General features: G+C 34.6%; 1 protein-coding gene across 7 annotated transcripts in view; it reads left to right on the top strand.

Annotated features, from left to right (window-relative positions):
* LOC138700219 (protein split ends-like) overlaps nt 1-12605 on the top strand; it is a 457327-nt gene that overhangs the window by 430060 nt on the left and 14662 nt on the right. For all 7 annotated transcript variants that reach the window (XM_069826680.1, XM_069826678.1, XM_069826677.1 and 4 more), the window contains one exon: nt 3143-3316. In XM_069826680.1, coding sequence (XP_069682781.1) covers nt 3143-3316 — 174 coding nt within the window. The remainder of the gene's footprint in view (nt 1-3142; nt 3317-12605) is intronic.

Genomic DNA, 12605 nt, shown 5'->3' with positions numbered 1-12605 from the left:
TGCTTAGGAAAATATTTGGGGCTAAGAAGGATGAAGTTACAGGAGAATGGTGAAAGTTACACAGTGCAGAACTATATGCATTGTATTCTTTACCTGACGTAATTAGGAACATTAATTCATACATTTGAGATGGACAGGGCATGTAGCACGTATGGATGAATCCAGAAATGCATATACAGTATTAGTTGGGAGGACAGAGGGAAAAGAACCTTTGGGGAGTCCGAAACGTAGATGGGAGGATAATATTAAAATGGATTTGAAGGAGGTGGGATATGATGGTAGGGACTGAATTAATCTTGCTCAGGATAGTGAACGATGGCAGGCTTATATGAGGGCGGCAATGAACCTCCGGGTTCTCTAAAAGCCATTTTTAAGTACTAAGACATTCGCTAGTAGCAGAAGTCTTGGTTATGTGGTCAGCATGACACAAGGCCACAACTTAAGATAATACGAAACTTAAAATAAGAGACACATATCTAGTCCATATTCCACTTTTCTGGTGAACTTTGTTTGTGCACATTAAATAACATATTTAATTTATTCATTAATTTTTGTCAATATGTTAATTTACAAACTAATGCCTTTCTCTGAGCATGCCTTTCATCCCTCTGACGGAATTTTAAACATTGTAAAGGTATATTATGTGCATAATAACTGTGGGTTTTATTACACTACCTGAAGAAAAAAGCAATATGAAGTATTTCATTTTCAGTAGTCAGTCCTTATTGTCTTTGCTACATTATCATTGCCAGAAAACATGGAGATTTGCATCCGAACCTGTTCACAAACTGTTCTCAAGAGTTATTATGAAAATAATCGTTCTTTACAGTAGACACTGTGTAAGTATGGGAAATGCCTTTACAGTAGACACTGTTTGTAAAATATACTTTTGCCTTGCATATAAACAAATATTTTGTACTTTTATGTACCTTGCATTGCAAGGTCTGTGCATGTACAGTGCACACTACTGTTAAGTAATTTAGTATATCACAACTTGCAAAGAATTTACACTTATTTATGGAATGCAAAATATGGAATCTTAATATTTCAAAGGTACATAATGTCATCATTTTATGTTTATACATTTAAAAATTATTTTTTAAATTACAGGTGAAATTAATGTGGTATGTGTGAATTGATTGTTAATTTGTTTCTGGTTATAAATATATGAATATTTTCATGATATGACATTCTTGATATTCTAAACTTTCTACTTAATGTTATTATAAATGTAGAATATAACATTTGTTATTTTCAAAATGAGCATGAACTGTTTACTGAAAAAATGTCAGTGTGATGCACTTCAATTTGTAGTTGAATATGAATTGTGTATAAAATGTGATGATGTGATTTACTTATCACATGGTAACATGTGAATGTTCTGTGATGTGTAATTTGAGGAGCAAACTTTCAAAACCTGACATATGTCCATTTTCAGAAAATGCACTTCAGATGCCAAAAACTTACATCTGTACAATGAACAATATATTTTCTGTGTTGAAATATTAAAGATTATTTTTTTTGCTATACAGAGTGATCCATAAATAATGTAATTCATTTCAGGAAGTTAATCTGTGAGATATTTCAAACAAAAAAAAAATCGAATACAATTTTGCTCGTTTCTGTTTCCTTTTCTAGAAAAAATTGTTAATATATGAAACATTTCATAGTGTATTTTTGGAAAACCATTGAATTAATATGCTCAGTCAATTTAAGAGAGCAGTGTATTATGGTAATAAATGATTGAAAGAATTTTAGTTTTGTCCTTTAAATGTGCAGAAATTTGATCCAAACAAATGGAACTTTTCGTTCTGCAAAGGAATTTAAAATGTTTCATTTGTTCGGATCAAATTTCTGCACATCTTAAAGACAAAACTAAAATTCTTTCAATCATTTATCATCATAATACATTCATTCATTCATTCATTCATTCATTCATTCATTCATTCATTCATTCATTCATTCATTCATTATTAACACTACAGCCCATGAAGGGCCTGGGCTTCCTTAATCAGTAGAAACCATTCATCTCTATCTTGAGCCCGTTGTCTCCATCTCTTGCATCCAACTCTCCGCAGATCATCCTCCACATCCTGAAGCCACCTCAACCTTGGTCTTCCTCTCTTCCTTAATCCTCCTGGGTGTCCATATAATGCCCGTTTAGGTAGTCGGCCTTCTGGCATACGTTCAAGATGTCCCAACCATCTAAGTCTGCCTTTCTTAATGAAGGAAACTATACTCGGTTCTCCATACAGTTCCATTAATTCTTTATTTGTTCTACTTCTAAACTGACCATTTTCAAAATGGGGACCATATATCTTTCTCAGGACTTTTCTTTCCCAAACTGCTAGCATATTTTCATTATTTATTGTTAAAACCCAAGCTTCGCTAGCATATGTAACCACTGGATCATCATAATACACTGCTCTCATAAATTGACTGAGCATATTGGGAATTAAATTAATGGCTTTCGCAAAACATGTAATGAAATGTTTCACATAAAACTGTTTTTATCTCGAAAAAGAAGCAAAAACAAGCAAAATTGGATTAAACTATTTTGTTTGAAAAATCTAAAAAAAATAATGCCTTAAAATTAATGACATTACTTACAGCTCACCATGTATATTCTTATCAAATTTCACCATAGAAAAAAAATTCGTTTATTACAGAGACACAATATTTGTAGCTCGGTAGCGTACTTGATATAGCGCTGGCCTTCTATGCTCGAGGTTGCGGGTTCGATCCCGGCTGAGGTCGATGGCATTTAAGTGTGTTTAAATGCGACAGGCTCACGTCAGTAGATTTACTGGCATGTAAAAGAAGTCCTGTGGGACGAAATTTTGGCACACCGGTGACACTGATGTAACTTCTGCAGTTGTGAGCATCATTAAATAAACCATAATTTAAGATATATATATATATATATATATATATATATATATATATATATATATATATATGTAGCATTTTCTGAAAAGTGATATGTCAGGTTTTGAAAGTTTGTTCCTCAATTATAGTTTAATTTAATCTTTATTTTAAAATGGCTATGTGTGGAATAATTGTTATAAAACTGCATATGTGTGAAATAATAATTGCTATAAAGCGCTTATTTACCTTAATTAATATGACGTAACTACTACAGATACCAAGTATGGCAAGTCCCCACCTCGCCCAACATGGTAAAGGGCTGATGGATCCTCCAAAGGTGGATGTGTCATTGGGAGGCTGTATAGTGGTGCCTACTGCCAGCCCGCAACCTCGCAATCCTGCAGTTCTTCAGGCCGGGATGCCTGTTCCTGCTTATGAAGCTTCAATAGTAAGTATCAGTGTTGTACTATTAAATTATTCTTTCACTTTATTTTATTTCCAGTGCAAAGAAACATGAATGCATACTTAATAGGTGTTCATTTCTTGAACTAACACACTAACAGTTCTTATTTATAAGGTATTATATTTCATACTTAAGTAGTAGCAGCAATAACAGCTCATTCTCAGTAGTGATGGTGGTAGTAGTAGAAATAGTGGGTGATGGTAGTGGTGGAGAGGTTGGTGGTGGTACTTGTAAGTGTAGCTATGGGCAATAGTAATGCATCATCCTCTCTTCTATGTATAATTTTAGAAAAATAGTGATTTTATAACTTCACTTTCTTCTGATAATAAAGATCTGAGTAGTCCCAAGTAGTCGAGTTTTGAAAATGTTCATATTTTTAGTAGAAACAAGTTGGATACTAATTAAATACTGTCGGAATATGTATTATATGTCTTTCTTGTGTTAAATTCTATCGTACCCGGTTAACATGTTTCGATCTGTTATTGATCTTCTGAACTGGCTGTTTCTGGTCTTGGCACCTTTTGTTTTGTTTCCTATGGGAGTGTGTTTGTGTATTGTAATGTGGAGTCAAAGAGTGTGTGTGTTCTGAAATTGAGTTGTGTGTTGAGAATTTCATTTGGATGTGTTTTTGTGTGTCTGTATGTTTCGTATTCTAGTGTGTTTAGTTTCTGAATTTTTGGTTGGATGTGTAGAATTTCCATGTCTGTGTTGATGTCTCTGTAGGTGTGGTTAGCATTTGTGATGTGTTCTGTATGTGTGGAAGTGTTTTGTAATTTTATTATGGCTGTGATGTTCTTTGTAACGTGTTTGAAATGATCTGCCTGTCTGTCCTATGTAGAAGTTGTTGTAGGTGTAACATTTTAGTTTGTATACGCCTGTGTGGTTGTATTTGTTTGTTTGTGTTATATGTGTGTTGAGATGTTTTTGTAGAGTATTATTTGTTCTGTATGTAATGTTGTAATTTAATTTCTTGAATGAGGTTGTAATCTTGTGTGTGTTTTTGTTTTCGTATGTTAGTGTGATGTATTTTTGTGTTCTTGTGTTTGTGTTGTATTCTTATGTTTTTTGTGATTAGACAACATAATACGAAAGACGAAACATAATCACAAAAAACATAAGAATACAACACGAACACAAAAAATACATCACACTAACATAGGAAAACAAAAACACATGCAAGATTACAAGCTCATTCAAGAAATTAAATTACAACATCACATGCAGAACAAATACTCTACAAAAACATCTCAACACATATATAACATAAACAAATACAACCACACAAGCGTATAAAAACTCAAATGTAACATCTACAACAACTGTAGGCAGATCATTTCAAACACGTTACAAAGAACACATCACAGCCATAACAAAATTACAAATGCTAACCACACCTACAGAGACATCAACACAGACATGGAAATTCTACACATCCAACCAAAAATGCAGAAACTAAACACACTAGGACAATATGAAATATACAGACACACAAAAACACATCCAAATGAAATTCTCAACACACAACTCAATTTCAGAATACACACACTCTTTGACTCCACATTACAATACACAAACAAACCCTCACAGGAAACAAAACAAAAGGCGCAAAGACCAGCAACAGCCAGTTCTGAAGAAGATTGTCTTTCGTATTATGTTGTCTAATCACAAAAAACATAAAAATACAACACAAACACAAGAACACAAAAAATACATCACATTAACATACGAAAACAAAAACACACACAAGATTGCAACCTCATTCAAGAAATTAAATTATAACATCACATACAGAACAAATAATACTCTACAAAAACATCTCAACACACATATAACACAAACAAACAAATACAACCACACAGGCGTATACAAACTAAAATGTTACACCTACAACAACTTCTACATAGGACAGACAGGCAGATCATTTCAAACTCGTTACAAAGAACACATCACAAATGTTAACCACACCTACAGAGACATCAACACAGACATGGAAATTCTACACATCCAACCAAAAATCCAGAAACTGAACACACTAGAACAATACGAAATATTCAGACACACAAAAACACATCCAAATGAAATTCTCAACACACAACTCAATTTCAGAACACACACACTCTTTGACTCCACATTACAATACACAAACCCTTACAGGAAACAAAACAATAGGCGCCAAGACCAGCAACAGCCAATTCTGAAGAAAATCAATAACAGACCGAAACATGTTAACCAGGTATGATAGAATTTAACACGAGAAAGACATAATACATATTCCGAAGTAATATAGTGTTAAAAGTTGTGTAATCAAGATGTATAAATACTGTCCCTTACCATCCTTTCTTGTTATTATTTTCATGATCAATGTTTCACTGAAGGATTAAATGTCTCATATTAAATGAAAAATTGATTCAGAAATTATCATAACGAAATTTGACTAAAAATCGTGTACCATATTTCATCACATAATTGTCGCAATTTTTTTTTTCTGTGAAGAAATTATATGGTGTAACCATTATGTGAAGAATAAATTAAAATGGCAACGACTCGTAATGTCAACTTTCAGTGATTAACGTCCACATAATAGGGTCATGTGCGAGCAAACAGGGTCAAGTTGTGTGATTTGTAGCAGAAAAAGAAAGAGAGGGGAAGGATGGAAACCAGTATTAGTGTGTGACACAGGAACTGTAACGTGAATAACACCAAAAAAATAAAAAGTACTGTGGTGTTATTGAATTAAAAAAACACTTTTTTTTTATTGGCTAAAAACATTCACAGTATTTCAATCACATGTATAGGTACGTCTGATACACTGAAGTCGATATCATCTAACTACTGGACCAGTCTGCAGAAAGATGATTGGTCTAGGTCTAAAAAAAAAGTATTTGAACACTTGTAAACAACCACCACTCACAACCAACAATTATACTGAACTGAAGGGATTTATGGCTATTGGCTTGGTGCTAACATCTTACACCTCCACTTCATTCACTTTCGTCAGCTACCACTGCTGTTCCTCCACATTCGACCTTGAACATAAAGAAACTTTGTGTTGCAGTTGTGGCACGTTATTTTTAACCTCTTACCGCATGGGACAGTCTTGCACACACCAGTTTTATATTCAAATAACTTAAGTAGTACTCTCTTTCTCAACTGATGTCACATATGGTCATATCCAGTTATTCTTGACAGTGCCATATCTGTCCCAGTATGCAGTTTGAAATATTATATGCTTATATCACAGTCTAGTATATACAGTTCTGAGGGTACTAGGAACAATAGACTGTGCCGGTACTATTTCACATTGCCTGTAATGAGGCAATAGCAGCTATCCTAGTGGTTAGCAACTATCTATGGATGCATATTTACTGCGTATTGAGCTTCGCGACTATATATACTAGACTGTGCTTATACTATAAGTTATATGAATATAAAACCGGTATGTGCCATATTTGTCCCAGTATGCGGAAAAGAGTTAAATAATTCTTGACCGTCATAAACAGAAACATCCATGCGATGATTATGCAGTGAAATTTTAAAATCCGATCAGTTAGTGTATAGATAAGGGTGCGACCATTATGTGATGGAAACGATTAAGCAATGAAATACAGTATGTCATGTGATAACAGTAATTTGTATCTAAGGTTCAGAAAGTTTATACTAGAACTTAGTGCAGTAAACAGTAATGATTTATATGTGAACTTCCCAATAACAAAATGTGCTGAGAAGCATTACTTCTTGTGCTAACACTTAAGTAAGCACACAAGAAAGAAATAGTATATTAGTAAACATACGGTTTGATGTATTAGAATTAATTCGAAACACCAATAGTAAACAATGGTTTCATATCTCTTCTCTAAGAAGCAGTTACGGCGTAACAAACACAAGCACTCACTTATAGCAGAAATCATTGTTCAATATATTCTTATTATTTTTTTAAGCCTGCATTATAAGAGGCAATAACTTACATCTGTAGACATTATCTTAGAATGTAGGCTTTCATGATTGGTTAAAAATGTTATGTTTTATTTAACGACGCTCGCAACTGCAGAGGTTATATCAGCGTCGCCGGATGTGCCGGAATTTTGTCCCGCAGGAGTTCTTTTACATGCCAGTAAATCTACTGACATGAGCCTGTCGCATTTAAGCACACTTAAATGCCATCGACCTGGTCCGGGATCGAACCCGCAACCTTGGGCATAGAAGGCCAGCGCTATACCAACTCACCAACCAGGTCGACCTTCATGATTGGTGTCAATAAAATAAGAATTCTCCAGACTGAGAGGCCATGGTCTACTGGAGATGGTGGATCCAGACATTTCGTCTACAAGTATGGTAGACATCTTCATTGATGAGACAAGCTTGTGCAAAATGAGCTCGGCATGTCAGTAGCAACTTGTCGTGTGTAGATATTTATAGGGCTGAGGATTGGCGCGCTGTTTCCTGTTTGGTTCACACTGCGGACTTTGATGTTCACTCTTCTACCACTGTTAGTGGAATGTTGAAGTGAATAGGTTTTGTGTGTGTGTGCGTGGTTTGTTAAGTTAGGCCATCTTCTTTTCGGTTGGTATCCAGCTTTTTGACACACACATACACGAAACCCATTCACCCCCAATATTTTACTACTGGTGACTGGAGTGTGAACATCAGAGCCCCTCGTGCAGACTGAACAGGAAACGGCACGCCATTCTTTACTCCTATAAATATCAACACACAACCAGTTGTCGCACCATTCGCTATTGGCACATCAAAAAGATCACTTTGCCCACACTTGCCTCGCCACTGAAGATGTCTACCGTAGACAAAACTTCTGGATCCACCATCTCCAATAAACCATGGTCTCTCAGCCCAGAGAATTTTTATTTTATAATAAGAATTGCTATTAGTTAAAAGGATGGAAGTCACTTTTTTTTTTCACAATTCATTTTTTTTTTTTATTGAAATGTGTTCTCTTACCATAGACGCAACAATTTTTGTTAAAGGACTTAAAAAAACTAGTACAAATGGTTAAAATGTAACATAATATTTTATAATCTATGTTAAAAAGGCAGATATCCTGTACAGTTTTTTGTCTCTCCTGTAAAATTGGTATTTTTGGCCTTCTGCCCTTTTAACAAATAGCGATTCTGTGACAATTAAGCAGTTAGATAAAGTTATAAAATGTTCTCAGCACTTTAGTTGGTGGCATCATGATCATGGAGTAAAAATACAAAGCAATTGAAAAAAAGACAGCTGACGTAATCAAGAAAAATATTCTACAACCATTTTATTTGCCTTACCGTTTTTTCTTGCATTTCATGAATAGAATTTGAACTTCAAATTCATATTCTTAATGTGCTACAGATTAATTAGCTGCAGTTTCTCCTTCATTACCATCACCTTAATCTGTCCTTTGCATCAAATGATCAATAATAATTAATGCATCTAATTGTGTAAAAAAGTTCTCCACGTGATGATGGATGGTAGCAATATTTCTTACTCAGCTGTGTTTCAGCAATTAAGAATCGGTGATGGGTTCTGATGGTAACAAGCGTAACTCATGTCTGAGGGTTGATTTAAGTTCTGCTTAGTTTAGACTATCTGATTAGGTTTCTCATAAGGCTTTTTCCAACTGTGAAGCAATATCCTATTGCATATTGCTAGTCTCATTTCACTATAATCAATTTCATCTTAATTGCTCAGTTAATATAGCATAGTTAAATAATTGATTTATAAAAAATCTCACCAGTTATTCACTGCTCATTCACACTGCTATTCTCTTTCAAGGCATTACAGAATACGAACTTAGAATAATAATAAAAAAATGTCAAATGGACAACAAGAAATTCAGAATTTTTTGTTGTCCATTTGACAGTCTTCGCCCAACACAAACCAGGTCCACAGGATTATGGAGCCAATGCTCTAGCCACTGAACTTGCGTGACTTCGAATTTTATAGTATACTGCCTAAACTGTACTGGTTGTCTGTAAAAATTGTTATATTTAATTTAGTGATTTTATTTCAAGACACCATTGCACAATTTTTACTGAAATACAATTTGCTTGCAGTCAGAAATTATTTACAATTTTGCTATTGCCCGTTCACGGAACCATCATTAAACAGCATGATTGATCATATGAATTCCACTTAGAAAAATTATAAAAAAAGCTTATCTTTTTTCAAAGATGAAGTTGAAAGTGTAGCATCTAAATACATCATGGCTTGACGCATCTAGCATCTACCTGGGTAAATATATTTTGATTCAAACCTTGCAGCTCTGCTTCCAAAATGTTGGCTACTTCTTTTTGTATGTTTTGTGACGTCTTCGATTTGGTTTCTTGTCCAATACTGATCCCGTAGTTTTGAATTGTTCACTTTTATGAACTATTCTCCTTTTAGGTGTATCAACCCCAGGAAATTGTTTCTGAAATTCTCCACAACACTTGGCACGTGATTCAGTTTTTTAAAGTTACAAGAAAAATGAAAATTCTTTGTTTGATAATGAAACTTAGAACATGTTCGCAAACACAAACGAGAACTGAAACCACACTACACACATCTCTCAAAGCAGTGGTTCCAAACTTTTTCGACTCGCAAACCCCTTTCACAAAGATCTGAATTTGACTAACCCCTTATTAATATAAATAATATTTAACAACTTTAAATTAATTTAAAGTTGTTGTAGTTACGATAAATAGGCCTACCTTAGGATTCCCTTCCAAAAATGACGCAACAATGCTTAAAATATCTAGACTACATAAATTCAAATAATTATACATGTATTTTACATTTCTAGCATCAAAATCAAAATTAAATAGGTAAGTTAATAATACAGTAGTGCATTTTCCTGTCTTTAAAGTCACTGTATTAGAGTTCACATATTCAATTTAAACATAGATATTATTGAAATGTTTTATGTAGTATCAGAATTTCATGTGGGCTTAAATATCAGGGTAGTTTCAATATTTTAAAGGCCTCTCTTAATCTAAACGTTTTCATTATTGAGTAAGGACACGCTTACTTTCAATGGCACAGAGCTTTGAAGCCAGGAATCAAAGAAGTTAAAGGAAACCTTAGATCACTTTCAGCACAAACTTTATTTCTGGATTTATTTTTCAAAGGCATATGGAAAAAAAAAAGACCTCTTGCACAAAATGTGAATGAAAAAGTTAATAGGGCTGTAATAGATTTATTCACTAACACTGGGAACTCCCTAAAACTAATTAATGGCAAAGATTTATAACTTTTCTGTAATTGAAAATCAGTGAAAATGGCGTTTAAGTAGAGAAGATTTCAGACTACTGTTAGCAGGAATGTCACCACAAACAACACACTGTGGTCTTGGACAATCCTCATCACCTGTAAAGGAAAATCCAAATATAATATATTTATCATCATACTTTCTTCTTTTTACACATGGTTGATCTTTGTTGGATTCACACACCACTAGAAGCTGAAACATCTGATGAGCTTGGCTCAGCACTCACTTCCGATTTCTGTTCCCTTTTCAAATTTCAATGACCAACCACCTTATCCATTTTAGATGTGAACTGAAATGATTCTGACACCCGATATGCAGTTGCATTTGCCAACCATGCCAAGTAGAGGTATCCTATTATATAAACTACAAAATTCTACAGTTGTGATTAGTTGTTACTTTTAAAGTTATTATGTTTATTAAATCTGTGATTTGATTGGTTGTTCATTTTCTGAAGTGAAACTTAATAATTCTTAAGAGAAAGTTTGGATTTTAAAAATTAATGCAGAAATGTCTTTTAAAATCCAATTTAAAGTGCAACAATTCAGCACATTTTATGACTACTCTAAGTGCTACCAGAAGACAACAGAGATTCAGACACAATGTATGCAAACCTTTTAACAGGTCGAAAAAATATCAAAAGAATTTAACAGATGGCACATAATTGCACATGTAAGTATACAAATATCATTCAGGAACTAGGAATGCACGTGATGTTATGCGAATTTTGGAATAAAGAAAGTGTAATTTACTACGAATTACTTCCCAGGAACGTAAGCATAACTGCTGACATTTATTGACAACAACTCGACGCCTTGTGGCCGCAATTGAAGAAAAACTACGGGAAAAGCAGCTGCAACACGATAATGCATGCCCACACTCCCCTAACTTGATAAAATCTGCTATACAGGAGCTTGATTGGGAGGTGATTCCACATTCCCCATATTCTCCTGATCTTGCACCCTTAGAATTCCATTTTTCTGTTCTCTATCCAACCATCTTCAAGGGAACTCCTTTGATAAGGAAGATGCTTTAAAAACTTGACTTGACAACTCCTTTAACTCCAGGCCAGTAGATTTCTTCAGATGCAGAATCGAAAAACTGCCTAAGTGTTGGTAGAGAGTCATGGATAATGTTGTTGTTTTCTAATGCCAGGTGTTTGACAATAAAGTCATTTGACCTCTTGCACTTCAATATTTTTCAAAGATTTTTTCATGGTCAGCCACTGAAGCACAGATTTTGAGGCGTTCCGAAACCATTTCTTGGTTTGAGTTGCACAATGGGCATTAAATGGCAAGTTGTAGGCGATTTAAGTGAACACCATATTTTAAGGTTTTGGTGGCTACTTTATCCAGACACAACCCCAGAATGTCTGGAGGACCATACCTGCTCCACTGGACCTAGTTGGGAGATCTTGTTGATCACCAGCTTTCCCTCTTTAAGACACTGGAGGACGATTTTAGTGCCATAGCAGGTCAGCACTAGGAACAGAAAAGTAGAAAGGGTAGGAAGGAAAGTGGAAAGGCCTGGAATGCTCTAATACCATCGGGGTCGAAGAAAATAAGAGTTCAGTCAGAGGACTGGATAGGAAAGGGTTAAGAGGGAATTAAGTATTGAATAGAGGTCATTAACTCATCAAGCTAATTGATGAGTAGCCCCTCCCTTTAGTTTAGCTTGTAAAATTATGCTTACTAACAGCTGCACCACGGGAAGGTAGGGATGGGACATTGGGTATTTGTCCAGGTTGGTTCCTTAAAACCTTCAGTGGGAAGGATTAATGGCTCTCCCCCCTGTATTCGACAAATACCGTTTTGCAGCCGTCATAGATAATGTAGGAGAATATATTACTGATTAATTTTTGTTTTCTATTCATCTCATATAAAAACTTTTGTCACGCTAAGAACTTTAACATCAACCCAATATTTATTGCTCGTTACCGAATGTAAATCCACTAACTTTTTGTCTAAAGATGAGCATGGTAACTGCTCAACCCATTAAAACTACCACTTTCACAAAAGTTCCTGTCTTGAGAGTGTAAAT

This window comes from Periplaneta americana, chromosome 5 (assembly GCF_040183065.1).
Source record: "Periplaneta americana isolate PAMFEO1 chromosome 5, P.americana_PAMFEO1_priV1, whole genome shotgun sequence".
Taxonomy (NCBI): domain Eukaryota; kingdom Metazoa; phylum Arthropoda; class Insecta; order Blattodea; family Blattidae; genus Periplaneta; species Periplaneta americana.
Note: the sequence above shows the minus strand (reverse complement) of the source record. Positions and strands in the feature narration are given on the sequence as shown.